Genomic DNA, 14,093 nt, shown 5'->3' on the forward strand with positions numbered 1-14,093 from the left:
CTCAATCTTGTTTTATGCCCCATTCAAGAATTTTCACTCATATAGAGACATCTCCAGCTTTTACATGAAGCTGCTTTATAAATTTTGACCTTATATTTATGGTCCTTAGGGCCATATCAGTGAGTGTTCGTTATCGGTACAGTGCCTCTCATGACAAGGGACCTCCGTTTTTATAGGTCATATACCCAAAAAATCCTAGACTTTTACTTCTAATGCCAGGCACTTTAGTGAAGAGACTAGCTGTCACTAACTTAGTATGTAAATGTCTTAGGTTTGATAATTAAAACCAGGATTGAGAATCGAATCTGGGCTTTCTAGATGGAAAGTGATAGTCCTAGCTAAAATGATGCAGAAAAGTACATTTGATGTTATATAGAGAAATACATTTTATTATGTATAGAGAAATACAATTTATTATGTATTGAGAAGTACATTTTATTATGTATAGAGAAGTATACAATTGATGATGTAGAAAATGTACACTTGATAATGTAGAGATCGAAGTACATTTGATGATATAAAGATTAAGTACATTTTAAATGATGTAGAGAGATACATTTGATAATATAGGGAAGTACATTTTTTGATAATGTAGAGAAGTAAACTTGATAATGTTAAAAAAGTACAAAAATTTGGATGATCTGAATAACAGAGAGTGTGAAGTTGATAATGTCGAGAAGTAGTGGATCATCGTAAAAAAAAAAAACAACTGTCTGGTTTACCTCCTAAATACCTTGTTTACTCAAAGGTAATGAATGTGGGATGACTTGCACATAACCAGCATTTCCTCTGCTCTTCTGTTAATCCCTGTAAATTATGGATATTGGTAAACAAAGAAGTGTGGAGTTAAATAAAGGCCACCTCTTGTGTTTTGATTGTGTTGTTTTGACCGTCCTTGATTAGAGAGCTGTTTTGAATCACTCTTCTGATTTGTAGACTATATTGAAGAGAGTCTAACACATTTTTTTGTATTATATATTGCATATCACAACATGTCACAAATGATAGATATGATATATTGATCAATTATGGACCCACAAGGAACAATTACATTAAAGAACATTAATGATCAGAGACATACACAGAGGACATGCAGGAAACATACAGGTAGAACATTAATGATCAGAGACACACACAGAGGACATGCAGTAAACATACAGGTAGAACATTGATGATCAGAGACACACACAGAGGACATGCAGTAAACATACAGGTAGAACATTGATGATCAGAGACACACACAGAGGACATGCAGTAAACATACAGGTAGAACATTGATGATCAGAGACACACACAGAGGACACGCAGTAAACATACAGGTATTACAAAATTTTGTTCACACAATATATAAGTGAGATTGATTGTAATTAAGTGGAGGGAAAGCAACAAGAAAAAGGAGATTAGAACATGGCTAGATGTAGTACGGTACATGTATACCATTGTCATAGCATATTATTCATATGTAATAATTTTAGAAATAGTATAGACCCCTAATGCAGCAATATCCTTTTTATTGAGGGGAAAAGGATTCAATCTTTTTTCTTTTTTTTTCTCCTCAAATATATGCTGTTCCAGATTGAGATATTGTATGCTTTATATGCAAATTAATGTACTGAGGTTCCAACAGATCACTATATCAAAGATTCCATCATAAGGTTTCCTGTTCTGCATTATTACATTCATACTATCAGTGGAAACGGGACCAAGATTGCATTTCTAGAGTTAAACATGGAGCTCGGTAGTAGACTGAGTGAATTCAAGCATTTAGGAAGAATGAGAGAGAGTTGTTTTTCCTAGCTTAGAGAATTGATTCATTATCTAGTTCTGAAAGTCAGCAGATACATGGAGTCATTTATAATCCTAAACATAACAGAAGATTACGACGATGTTGAAAATGTATTTTATTGATCAAATACACTTTGATCAACAATCCTGAGAAACGAAGATAATAGATCACATGACTACTAAAAATATACCTAAAACTACACCCAACTATCTAGTACAAAAAATATACCTAAAACTACACCCAACTATCTAATACAAAAATATACCTAAAACTACACCCAACTATCTAGTACTAAAAATATACCTAAAACTACACCCAACTATCTAGTACAAAAATGTATGAATATAATGAACAAACAGCAGAAATTGCAAAATTGTGTATAAGAGTACTTCAAAACATACAAATGTACAAACTGGTTATCAATAGATTAGGACAACTTTAAACTACCATTGTAGGAAAAAAAAACTGATGGCAGTGCCAAATAACACCTATCAAATATTCATACTTTATAGGTATTGGTGTATATAACCTAGAAGTCAAGTAAGAAAAACTATAGCAATAAGGAATTTTTTGAAATTTAAACAATTATGCTATTTTCTATGAAAATGTAATGACTAAATGTTATACATCTTTATTTTGAAATTATTTTTATTTTACTTGATCTACAAAATGTTTTGACTTATTGCACTTGAAGAATAAGCCATTTTGTGGAAATTGAAGCCCTGTATTTATTTTCTTACCAAAAATTAAATGATAGCTATATAGATGCTGCAATATATTTTTATGAATTTTTGTCAAAAGTTTCTATGAGAATTCTGTTTGTGGCAATGAAACCTTCATTATTCAGTATTCATGTGTAAAAACATGCCAAAAATTAAAAGAATTTCAGTCCATATTTGTTTTTCTTGCCCCTGATTAATGGGGGGGGGGGGGATATTGTGTTTGTCATTTTATCTTCTATGTGATTCTGTAAATCTAACCTTTCAACTTTTGAACTACCGGTATACGAGATGGAAATTTCATTCTTGATGAACTGAAGGGTCGAAATCAAATCTATGCGACTGTATAATATCGCTGTCATTCATTAAGACCAAGGTCCAAATTTGTCACAGTTGAATGTGAAAACAGTGAGGACATGCGTGCACTAGTAGTGCTTTACAAACATGTCTACCTCATCTCCTTATTTTTGTTACATTGCTTGCATTCATTACAGGCTCGAAATCTTTTTTGTGAGGGAAAGCCTTTATTTAAATCATGGAAGAGACATCACAGCAATGTAATCTCTTAAAAAATCCCTCCAGTGGATACCGGTGATTGTTATTGGAGAAATGGCGCTAAATATCACTGTCCTGTACAAGAGACATTGAAAAGGGATTTCTATGTATGGCTGCTATTCTACGGTACTAGAAATCTTTTCCTTGGAATCAATTGGATTGATATGACACTGCTTATGACATTCGGCAACTCTTAACATTAATCATATGATGTATGTGTTTCTGATGTTGGAACAGCAGACTGAATTGTGGATCTTTAGGGGGAAATCTTGAAGCTCTTTGCTGTTACAGTTTGCTTTTAAGTCTAGACTGATTGGACTACTCATATGGAGAGCAAAACTGAATATGCTTACACACCAGCTCTTGGTTCTCTGGGTAAATATAATCCTGATGACAAAATGTGCAGGATATGGTGGTAAATCCAGGATGTATTTCAGAACTTCTCTCATTGCATGAATTCTCTTCTTGGTTAATGGCTTCAGTCATGATTTGTGCAATTCTTCACCTGAAACTTTGTGATAAGAAGAGTGATATATTTGACGGGTTTTCTCTTCTATAATTTTGAAATGCACATACACTGGGGAGATATTTTTGGCAAAGTACGTTCCTTTTTTGCTCAGAGTGTCTTTTGCTGCAGAAGGAATGCTTTTTTGGAGCCTCATTACAATATGAGTTCCTGTAGTGCTGTGGAATCATATCTCAACAATCGCCATGAAAGGTCCATGATACGACTTTGTGCTCTACTTTGGGTTCTGAAAATCCAAGAGGAGCAGTGCACCAATCAGCAGATGGTTTCAGGAGCCGAGCCTGCTCAGCAAAATGAGTCTCGTTCTTCCGAGTTCGCCCCAGTTGTAAACACCAAGAGGACAGCAGCAAGCAATAGAAAGGTCAGAAGCAATGATTCAAACCAAATAAAGCTAAATTTGCTCGTTAGCCTTCGTCAATCTGCTGTTTAATGAGGTCCTTTGGTCATTTTTTAAAGGTTTTATTGATTTGATGATACAATAATAACTCCATCTTTGTGTCATCCAGGTTTGGCCAATTATCATGTAAATAATGACCATGAAGAGATATATAATGACCATTATGTGTGTTTTTGTCCATGAATTTTCTAGCTTTATGTCTGTATCTGAGTTAGTTCTCATTAATGATGTATTGCTGCATACAAATTTGTAGTTTGTTGGAAAATGATTTATCATTTGTTCTGGGCATACACAAATGACTTGATTATTCAGTACTGAGCAGAAGAACCATGCAAGATGACTTGATTATTCAGTACTGAGCAGAAGAACCATGCAAGATGACTTGATTATTCAGTACTGAGCAGAAGAACCATGCAAGATGACTTGATTATTCAGTACTGAGCAGAAGAACCATGCAAGATGACTTGATTATTCAGTACTGAGCAGAAGAACCATGCAAGATGACTTGATTATTCAGTACTGAGCAGAAGAACCATGCAAGATGACTTGATTATTCAGTACTGAGCAGAAGAACCATGCAAGATGACTTGATTATTCAGTACTGAGCAGAAGAACCATGCAAGATGACTTGATTATTCAGTACTGAGCAGAAGAACCATGCAAGATGACTTGATTATTCAGTACTGAGCAGAAGAACCATGCAAGATGACTTGATTATTCAGTACTGAGCAGAAGAACCATGCAAGATGACTTGATTATTCAGTACTGAGCAGAAGAACCATGCAAGATGACTTGATTATTCAGTACTGAGCAGAAGAACCATGCAAGATGACTTGATTATTCAGTACTGAGCAAGATGGTCAAAAGGTGGAGAATATCATTAAATGCGTTAAACCAAATGAAGTCCAACTCTTGTGTCCTGCATTAATTTTTATTGGATTAATTGTTGACAGCTTCTGGGAGTCTGAAGCACACAGATCGCAGCATAAGAGAACCAATCATTGATTTTCTTGAATTATTTCTGCTACACTTTAGCAGAGAAACAGCGACAAATAACGAATAGTTCTGTCAAACATTCAATGTGTCTGATCAATCAATCAGGATTGAGAGGGGCTGTATCTCCTCCACGTCTATAGGCTTATGATTAGGATATGAAGTAGTCATTAAGAGTTTTCAAATTATGACAAAAAAATATCATACTCTTGTTAACCTTAAAATGCAATGAGATACAAAGGATTATAAAGAAAAGAAAGGACCAGACTATATAGACCAGAATCAGTCGCGATAATAGGTCTTTATTTCATATATTCTGACTTGTTAAAAATTTTTGCCTTTCCTACCCATAATTCAATCACAAGTGTGGCTGCCTATCAAAAGATCAGGTGTTGTATACTTTTAAGTATTAAAATAAAAATGGCAGAGGAAACATTGTATTGAATCAGAAGAGACTCAAGTGTTTTTGGAAGAGACCTATGATATGTTTGTAAACATATAAACACACATGTCCTTGTTACAGCACACCCCTGGGTATGAGAATGAGTGGCCCATGTTAAAGATTAAAAATTTTCAACAATGCTTGAGATGCATTGAATTTCATCAAGCAAGGAATCCCAGGTCCCCCGGCATCTAAATCATCAGAATGATGACAGATTCCGTCATGTATTGATAATGTTTTTGCATGGTCAGGTTTAATTTATTCAGATCATACCAGAAAGATTGAAGTAACGTTAACCATTAACAAGAAGAGTACATCAAATGAAGCATGTTTCAATGTTTAATTCATTTCAGGACAATTGTGATTTGATAAAAGCATGCCACCCCCTTAAATTTTTTCAAGTGTCTTTGGCACTTGTTGGTATAGGAATACAGTAATAAAGAACATTTTCTTGTTGCACCCCTTGGTCCCTGACCAAACTGAGATGCAATGATACCAAATCTATTGATCTCCAATCCAGATGAGTTTTATCTCTTACTAACATGCAAAACCTGTATTAGTTTTTTTTAACTCAGTTAATAAATTGCAAAAAGACAAGATTTCAAGAATCATATTGATTGGACCATTTCTCAGAAATTCCTTATTCTTTTTCTTATTATGTTACGATGTCTTTTATTATGTTACGATGTGTTTTATGATGGGACTATTGAGGCGAGTGATGAGCCTTAACATCTTGCAACACGACTTTAGACATTTAATCCGCCTAATCATTTAACGCTGGAAATATAACTCGGTTGATGTAAATTGGTGCATTGTGATGTCATCTTCACTGCGATGTTTTTCTTTCAAATTAAGTAATTATCAACAATAACAAAACATACGAACATATGAAAAAACTAGCTTGTCTGGAATTTAAAAACATTTGTGGTACTTTCTAAAGAATACATTTATCTTATCTTCGGGGTTGTCAATGAAGTATACTGCAATGACGGTGACGATTTTCCAGAGCACTATGGGTAATCATCATCATATTTTAGCTGATGAAGAGCAAATCACGTGACTCACTTAATTGTGTAATCATTGGAGTGAGCTCGATGCATCGCTTAGTGACCCGAGCCTTGCTCACTATTGATAATTTCATAATAGTAAGTTCTGTATTGAAGGGACTAGGATTCTATATTGGCAATACTTGCTACAAACTTTTTTAAAAAATGATGAAAATTAAAACTAAATTTATGTTTTTATAAGTAAAATCAATACAATTTTATGGAGTGTAATTTATTCCTATGATTTCTCAATTAAGTCCAAAACAGTGAGGAAATATGTGAAGAGTTATGTAGGGAGAGGTAATATATTTCAACTTTTGAACATCATAGAAAATTTGCAAGTTCTTTGTTTTGGTTTTTTGGGTTTTTTTTATCTTTATATTTGTAAGCATTACAACAAAACTATAATTAACCAAAACATATTTATGAAAGGTGAAGATAACGAACAGTGATCAATCTTAAAAATCCTTTAAGCAATACAAAATAAATAGTTGGGCAAACACTGACCCCTGGACACACAAGAGGTGGGATCAGGTGCCTAGGAGGAGTAAGCATTCCCTGTCGACTACTCACACCCGCCGTGAGACCAATATCCTGATCAGGTAAGCAGAGTTATCCGTAGTCAAAATTAGTGTGCCAAGAACGGCTTAACAATCGGTATAAAACATGTCAGACAGCATTTAACGCAATGATAGGTTGTATTGACGAACTAGATCATTATAACAACCGTAGAATTTGTGAAATGCTGACTTCAATCAAGACTGTTGAAACCCCAGTACCATCAACTTGTTTGTCAGTAGCTTGCCTCGATTTAAAAACTGACCATAAGCAGAACAAGCTCTTGCGTATCAAATCAGTTGAGAGATATAAACACCATATGCAGGTGATAATGGAATATTGCTACATAAATATGGGAAGTTGATGATGGAGAAACTGAAATCATACCATTTGTCATACAGATGAGTTGTTAGTTTGCCATTAATGTCTACTTTCAATAAAATATCTAAGTATGAAGCAGAAGTGGACGACTCTGTGGTGTCTTATTTTTAGCTCACAAGGATATATTGAATAGACATATGAATGAAAGTTATATCAATCCATTTTTTAGGTCACCTGAGTCACTCGGGTGACCTATTGCTATTGGTCTGCGTCATCTGTTGTCTGTTAACAACTTCTTCCCAGAAGCTACTAGGCCAATCTTGACCAAATTTGGTATGTAGCATTTGTAGGTGAAGGAGACCAGAAATTGTAAATTTCAGGACCCCCAATTCTAAGGGGCCTTAATTTGGGGTAAAAACTATAAAATTGATATATTTTTTTTTTTACAATCTTCTTTACTCCTGGGCATCTAGCAGAGAAAATGAGTATATAGTAATGAGCAAGAAAGCACCAAAATTGTAAATTTCATGACCCCCGGGGTAGGGGTTCTGACCCCAGGGTGGGGCCAAACTTGGTATATAGTGTTTATGTGTAAAACACTTTTTAAAATAACATCTTCTTTGGTGTTATTGATACTAAATTGAACTAAATGGATATTTAGAAAGAGCAGGTAGTCTTTTACCAAAAGAATTCTGATAATCCCTGGGGTAGGGGTTCTGACTCCAGGGTGGGGCCAAACTAATATATAGTATTTATGTGTAAGTTTGCTGATCATGTATAAAATCTGAATGCATACTTAGGAATAGCAGAAAAGGATGTACAAAAAATGGTGAATTTTACAACTCTAGGATGGGTCCAAATTAGTGATATCTTTTAATGTTTCAATGTTAATACACAATGCTATCAACCATCATATCCCAAATCTACATTACATTGTTTGTATTTTCATCAACACCCACAGAATGTACTGTAGAATATGTTTGTAGGTCTATAAATACACATTTACAACCATGTTGGGTAAAATGTAAATACTAGGTGTTTGATTGGTGGAAAATGTTTGGAGTTTGTTTCTGTTAGGTATTTGTGATAATTCACTGAAAAATGTTTCAGAAAAATATATGGATAGCTTTTATTTTTTGCTTAGAACGAACAAATATTCTAGATTAAGGAAGATTTACGCCTGTCATCATCAGTGTTTCAGCAGTCCACACGACACACACAATGGCTTGCCTGGACCATGCGCCTGGTTTGGCAGATCATGGTCTGGCATCATGCCAAGTACTGTCAATTGCTTTATGCATTATTTACTCGTGAACTCAAAACTCTACCACAGAGTTGATGAGGAAAACAAATTATGGAACATAATATTTTTAAATATTGGTTAAAACAAATATACACCTTTGAGAGGTGTTTTTTTTTTTTTTTTTTACTTGTAATGAAGTACCCAGAGTTTCACACACATTTACTCATGTATAATTTCAATATTTTTCAAACAGTACTTTTGCAACAGAAATTACTCATTACCTGTGAAATATAACAAGTACATGCTAACAAGTATACACTATGTATAATTCATGAAAATATGTCTACCCTGTGATAAATGCACCCAGGGGAAATATTTGGCATTGCCAGGTACAGGTTGATGCACCCTATTCCTCATGGTACACTTCATCATCACCTAAGACTGACCCTCTTTACTGACCAACATTATTTTGTTTGGAATTTCATCACTACTTAAGAGGAACGAAACCTTCTTTAACTACACTGTAGTTGATAGATTTCGGACTATATGCCAGTAATTCATATTCATATTAATTTATGAGAGGCCTCTCTCGCAAAATCAAAAGTCACACGTACTAGTATATACCATTACGATAAAAATTGCTCGGAGTCTAAAGTGAACACAATTTTTCCGTTTTTATGATGTGGATGGCAATTTTGCTAAACGAAGTACCCACATTGATATAAGAAATCTACTTTGGCAGTCAATGTTGTTTTAAAAAGAATTCTTTAGATAATGATATGTCATGTAATCAGCTGGAATTACACTATGTTATGAACATCCTCAATGGAAATTAACAGGACTATCTGGAGATACTGACAGGTATTCACTCAAGTATTTACGTATTTATCCATTTCCTTTTGGTGTTTTTCAGTTGTATGATAAAATCAACACACAGACAGTGAGCCCTGTTCGCCCCCCTCCTGATGATGCGGTGGAGAGATCCAGAGAGGTAAACACTCAGGCAGATGAATTATTTCAGACTAAAAGCACGTTCATATCAACAGTTCACAAAGTCATTAGTGAAACTTTTACATGTATTTATGGAATTTAACCCATTAGCTAGATGTAAACAAGAAAAGTTGAATTTAGTAAATTTCTGTGCATGTAAAATTTGTGCTGTAGTGGATAGCGAGATAGAGTCGACATACGCCTGTTCCAAAGTACAAGGGATTTATTTTTGCAATAGAGTAATCTGCCCCTGATTCCTGTTTGTTATCATTATGCTCATTAAGTAAATGCTTACTAGGCATAAGTTAGGAAAGTCAAGAGGTATTGGTGTTGTCAGACAACACCAATACCTCTCAACTTTCAAAATCATGCAGTTCGGAGTTCAAATTCTGTTGCGATCTAATTAAAATTTGATGTTAGATCCGCTCACATACTCGCTACACAAAGCGCGTACGTGAGCGGATCTAACATCTAATTTTGATTAGTTTGAATCCTGTTGGAAACTTTTACCCCTCACAACTTTTCTCTAAATTAAGAAATTAAGTTTCAAATTTTTATGCCCCCGAGATCGAAGGGCATATTGTTTTTGTCCTTTCTGTCATTCTGTAATTCTGTCATTCTGTCTGAAACTTTAACCTTGCTAATAACTTTTGAACAGTAAGTGATAGAGCTTTGATATTTCACATGAGTATTCCTTGTGACAAGACCTTTCCGTGGGTACCAACATTTTTGACCCCGTGACCTTGACCTTGGAGTTTGACCTACTTTTTGAAAACTTTAACCTTGCTAATAACTTTTGAACAGTAAGTGATAGAGCTTTGATATTTCACATGAGTGTTCCATGTGTAACGGACCCGAGTTGATGGTTTCTCCACAAGTACGTTAGTAATTAGCGAAACGGGAATTACCCGCGTAATTACTCTGTTAATTTTCAAGAATAACCCGCAAATATGGTTACCACACAATTTCGTTGGTAATTAGCAAAACGGGAATAACCCGCGTAATTACTCTGTTAATTTGCGAGAATAACCCGCAAATATCACCTACTTATATAACACAAGAATTACTTGTGTTGGACTCTCTCGGTTGAAATGATAAGACTTGTACAGTTAACCTCTTTTATTAATTCGGAAATCAAGAAGTTTCCTATATATTTACAAAACTACAAACAGATAGCTCGTAATTAATTAATATAAATAACTACATGAGACGGGAATCACCCAGACTCATGCATAAAGCTCAACCTTTGACGGTATTAAATAAGGGGGGGGGGGGGTGTGTGACTTGACTAACACTAGATGGAAATAATCCGTCTAGTGTGAACACTCTAGAATTACCAGAATGTACTTCTAACCTACGATAAGGTTTAACTAAAATATTCTGATAAATAAGATAATAGAATTATTTTATGAATTGTCAATTAAGCTAGAATAACAGATTTTCCCCAATTATTTACTGTTCAGCTACTATAAAATCCACTAAAATTTCCCTCAAATGTATAAAGTTATTGAATAAATTTTATTTATATTACAAATAGATCAAGAGAATAACCCTCAGTCAATTGTAATTTCTTCATATAATTCCTTAGTAAGATCAAGAATTACCCGATCTTACAAGGCCTATCGTACTTACAATATTACTTTCAGTTATATATAGTATTTATAGAGTTCGGGAATAACCCAATTCTATAAATGTATCAAAAAAATCTAATAAATAAAATCCCAATGAAAAGCATTAATATCCCTACCGAAATTATGCGTCCTGTATGTATAAGAGAAAAATCGAGAGTCCCCGGCAGAGCCACTGCGTTGCCTTTTTATCCCTCCAGACCGTCCCCCGGGCAACGCTCGTGCCTAGTGGGAAACCAACGGCAGGGCTGCCGGTGTCGCCGCTGGACACCGGCCCTGCCGTTAGACACCGGCTCCGCCGTTTGACACCGGCTCCCACGGCAGATGCTAGTAGATCTACTAATAATAAATTTTAAAATCCTACAAAATATCTTTTACATAAAAAGAATGATAACCAATACAATTTACATAGTATAGATTCTAGATTTACATATCGTAATAGTTTTACATGCTAAAATGAGAATCGGGCTCGAAATACAACAGTAATGTAGGTCAATACAGCGATGGCGCCGACGACAAAACCACGAGCTAACAAGGGTAGAAAAGGTAGTTATTTCACTTATAACACAATATTTTGATAAAATAAACGCCTTATAGAATCAACGCTGACTTAAAAACATTATTGTTTATAGGTCAAAATTAAACTCGAACGAGGAAACAACATACAAACTTCATATAGTTATACATGTTAAAAAAAATAGGGTAAGTGTCAAAAGCATACACTCGATCACATACAAATACGATCCTCTCAACTCAAAAATAGGTATCCAAAATACGACATATAATCCGACATTATTTTGACATCATTTATCCCTTCATGTTTACAATAAAAAAAAATATAACAGTAAATATTTAACATTCAAACGTAAAAAGTGTAACGGTAAATATTTAACATTAACATCGATAAATTTTCACACATGTGACAAGACCTTTCCGTGGGTACCAATATTTTTTACCCTGTGACCTTGACCTTGGAGTATGACCTACTTTTTGAAAACTTTAACCTTGCTAATAACTTTTGAACAATAAGTGATAGAGCTGTGATATTTCACATGAGTGTTCCTTGTAACAAGACCTTTCCGTTGGTATTAAACCTTTTGACCTTGACATTCAACTTTTAATTTTTTTTTTTACATTGGTCATAACTTCTAAATGGTAAATATTAGAGCTTTCATATTATACATGAGCATTTCTTTTGACAAGATCTTTCTACTGGTACCAAGATATTTGCCCTTGTGACCTAGCTTGGCCATCTTTGGAATTGGCCATTATCGGGGGCATTTGTGTTTCACAAACACATCTTGTTTATGTAGAAAACATGCATTTTTTGTTTGGTTGTATTACGTACTTCTCATAAAAGTTTTAGTTAGCGTTTCGGGCCTCCTTTAAACACTGTATAATACCCACACTGTCTTTTATTGATTCATTTCTATCTCTATTGATAGGTCCATGATGTTATGAAAATATGTCCACAAGAATATACAACTGTTTGTCAAGAGTTGGAACAAATTCTCACCAAAGCCCATGTAATGGTATGTTTTCAGCTTTTGCACCAAGATTACCAACTGCACTCACACAAGAGACACATTGTTTCTCACGTTTTGGTGGTGTATATAGGTTTTGTGGGGGAGATAAGTTATTTTTGGTCATCATGGACCACTTATAGGCTCCCTTAAAGCTTTAAGGGCGGCTTAATGGGGGCAACAATACCTCTCCAAAGGAACTCCAAGAAATTTCTTAATCCCTTTAAACTGTTACAACATTTTACGTGTAATTAGACAGTCCCGAACAACTCGCCGAAAGACAGCTCACTGACAAAAAGTGAAATTCACCAACACGTAAAATTTCGCCAAATGGACATTTTACTGACAATGATTTTTATGTTTATCTCTTATGTGTTGTATCATGTGTTCAGTGAATTAAAGTAACATGAAAAAATTATCGCTTCCCTCAACTCATAGCAAACTCAGTCCAAAATGATTAAAAGATCGACAGATGTCCTAAAAAAGAAGGATATGTTTAAAGAAATGGTAGTTTCAGAATGTTGAGAAAGGAATCAAGATTTATTTCTTCCTTACCTCAAGGGACTTGCACACAACTTTACATATCAAATTTGATTGATGAAATGGTAATTTATGCAAAGAAAAATAAAACTGTACACACCATTTTCTGTTGGTGATGTTGTTTGACTAACCGGTGTGGTCACATGGCCAAATCTCCTATATATAATTTATATTTGTCGGTCAGTGTATTATATTCTGTCGATGAGTTGTCTGCCAGTCACTTGTCCATATTTTGTCCTGTTGGCAAGTTTTACAGTATCGAAGAAAAAAGTGTCGGTGAGTTGTTGTTCAGTGAGTAGTCTTTTGGTGACCCGTAATTAGAACAATGCCGTAATTAGAACAATGCCGTCATTTCTTTCCCATTTTGTCTTTTCTCGTAACTTCCAGTTTATCTCCTTTATTGTCAGGTCATCTGAGTCACAATCTGTTTTTGTCATTCATTGTATGTTTTGCACTAGAATTTCAATATTTTTGAAATGAAATTTAGTGTTTTCAAAGATACTACAGAGTCAATTATTACCAATTTGGTATTTAGCATTTTTAGAATAAAGACAACAAATTTTGAATTTTGTGGTCCCCAGGTAGTTGAGGGGCAGGGCCATAACCTCTAAGAATGAATAAGTTTTTAAAGATCTTTATTTCCTAATATTCAAATGATTTAGTTTGCCAATACAAACTATCTTTGGGTCGAATGATGTCTGACGTGTTTCATACTGATTTTTAGACTTTTCTTGGCGCTGATTTTGACCACGGATAACTCTGTTTACCTGGTCAAGATATAGGGCTCACAGCAGGTGTGACTGGTCAACAGGGGATGCTTACTCCT

General features: G+C 34.7%; 1 protein-coding gene across 11 annotated transcripts in view; it reads left to right on the plus strand.

Moving 5' to 3' along the window:
* LOC125658791 (peripheral plasma membrane protein CASK-like) overlaps positions 1-14,093 on the plus strand; it is a 113,670-nt gene that overhangs the window by 74,346 nt on the left and 25,231 nt on the right. For all 11 annotated transcript variants that reach the window (XM_048890209.2, XM_056148360.1, XM_056148365.1 and 8 more), the window contains 2 exons: positions 9,500-9,577; positions 12,650-12,736. In XM_048890209.2, the coding sequence (XP_048746166.2) occupies positions 9,500-9,577; positions 12,650-12,736 (165 nt within the window). The remainder of the gene's footprint in view (positions 1-9,499; positions 9,578-12,649; positions 12,737-14,093) is intronic.

Source organism: Ostrea edulis, chromosome 9, assembly GCF_947568905.1.
Source record: "Ostrea edulis chromosome 9, xbOstEdul1.1, whole genome shotgun sequence".
Classification (NCBI taxonomy): domain Eukaryota; kingdom Metazoa; phylum Mollusca; class Bivalvia; order Ostreida; family Ostreidae; genus Ostrea; species Ostrea edulis.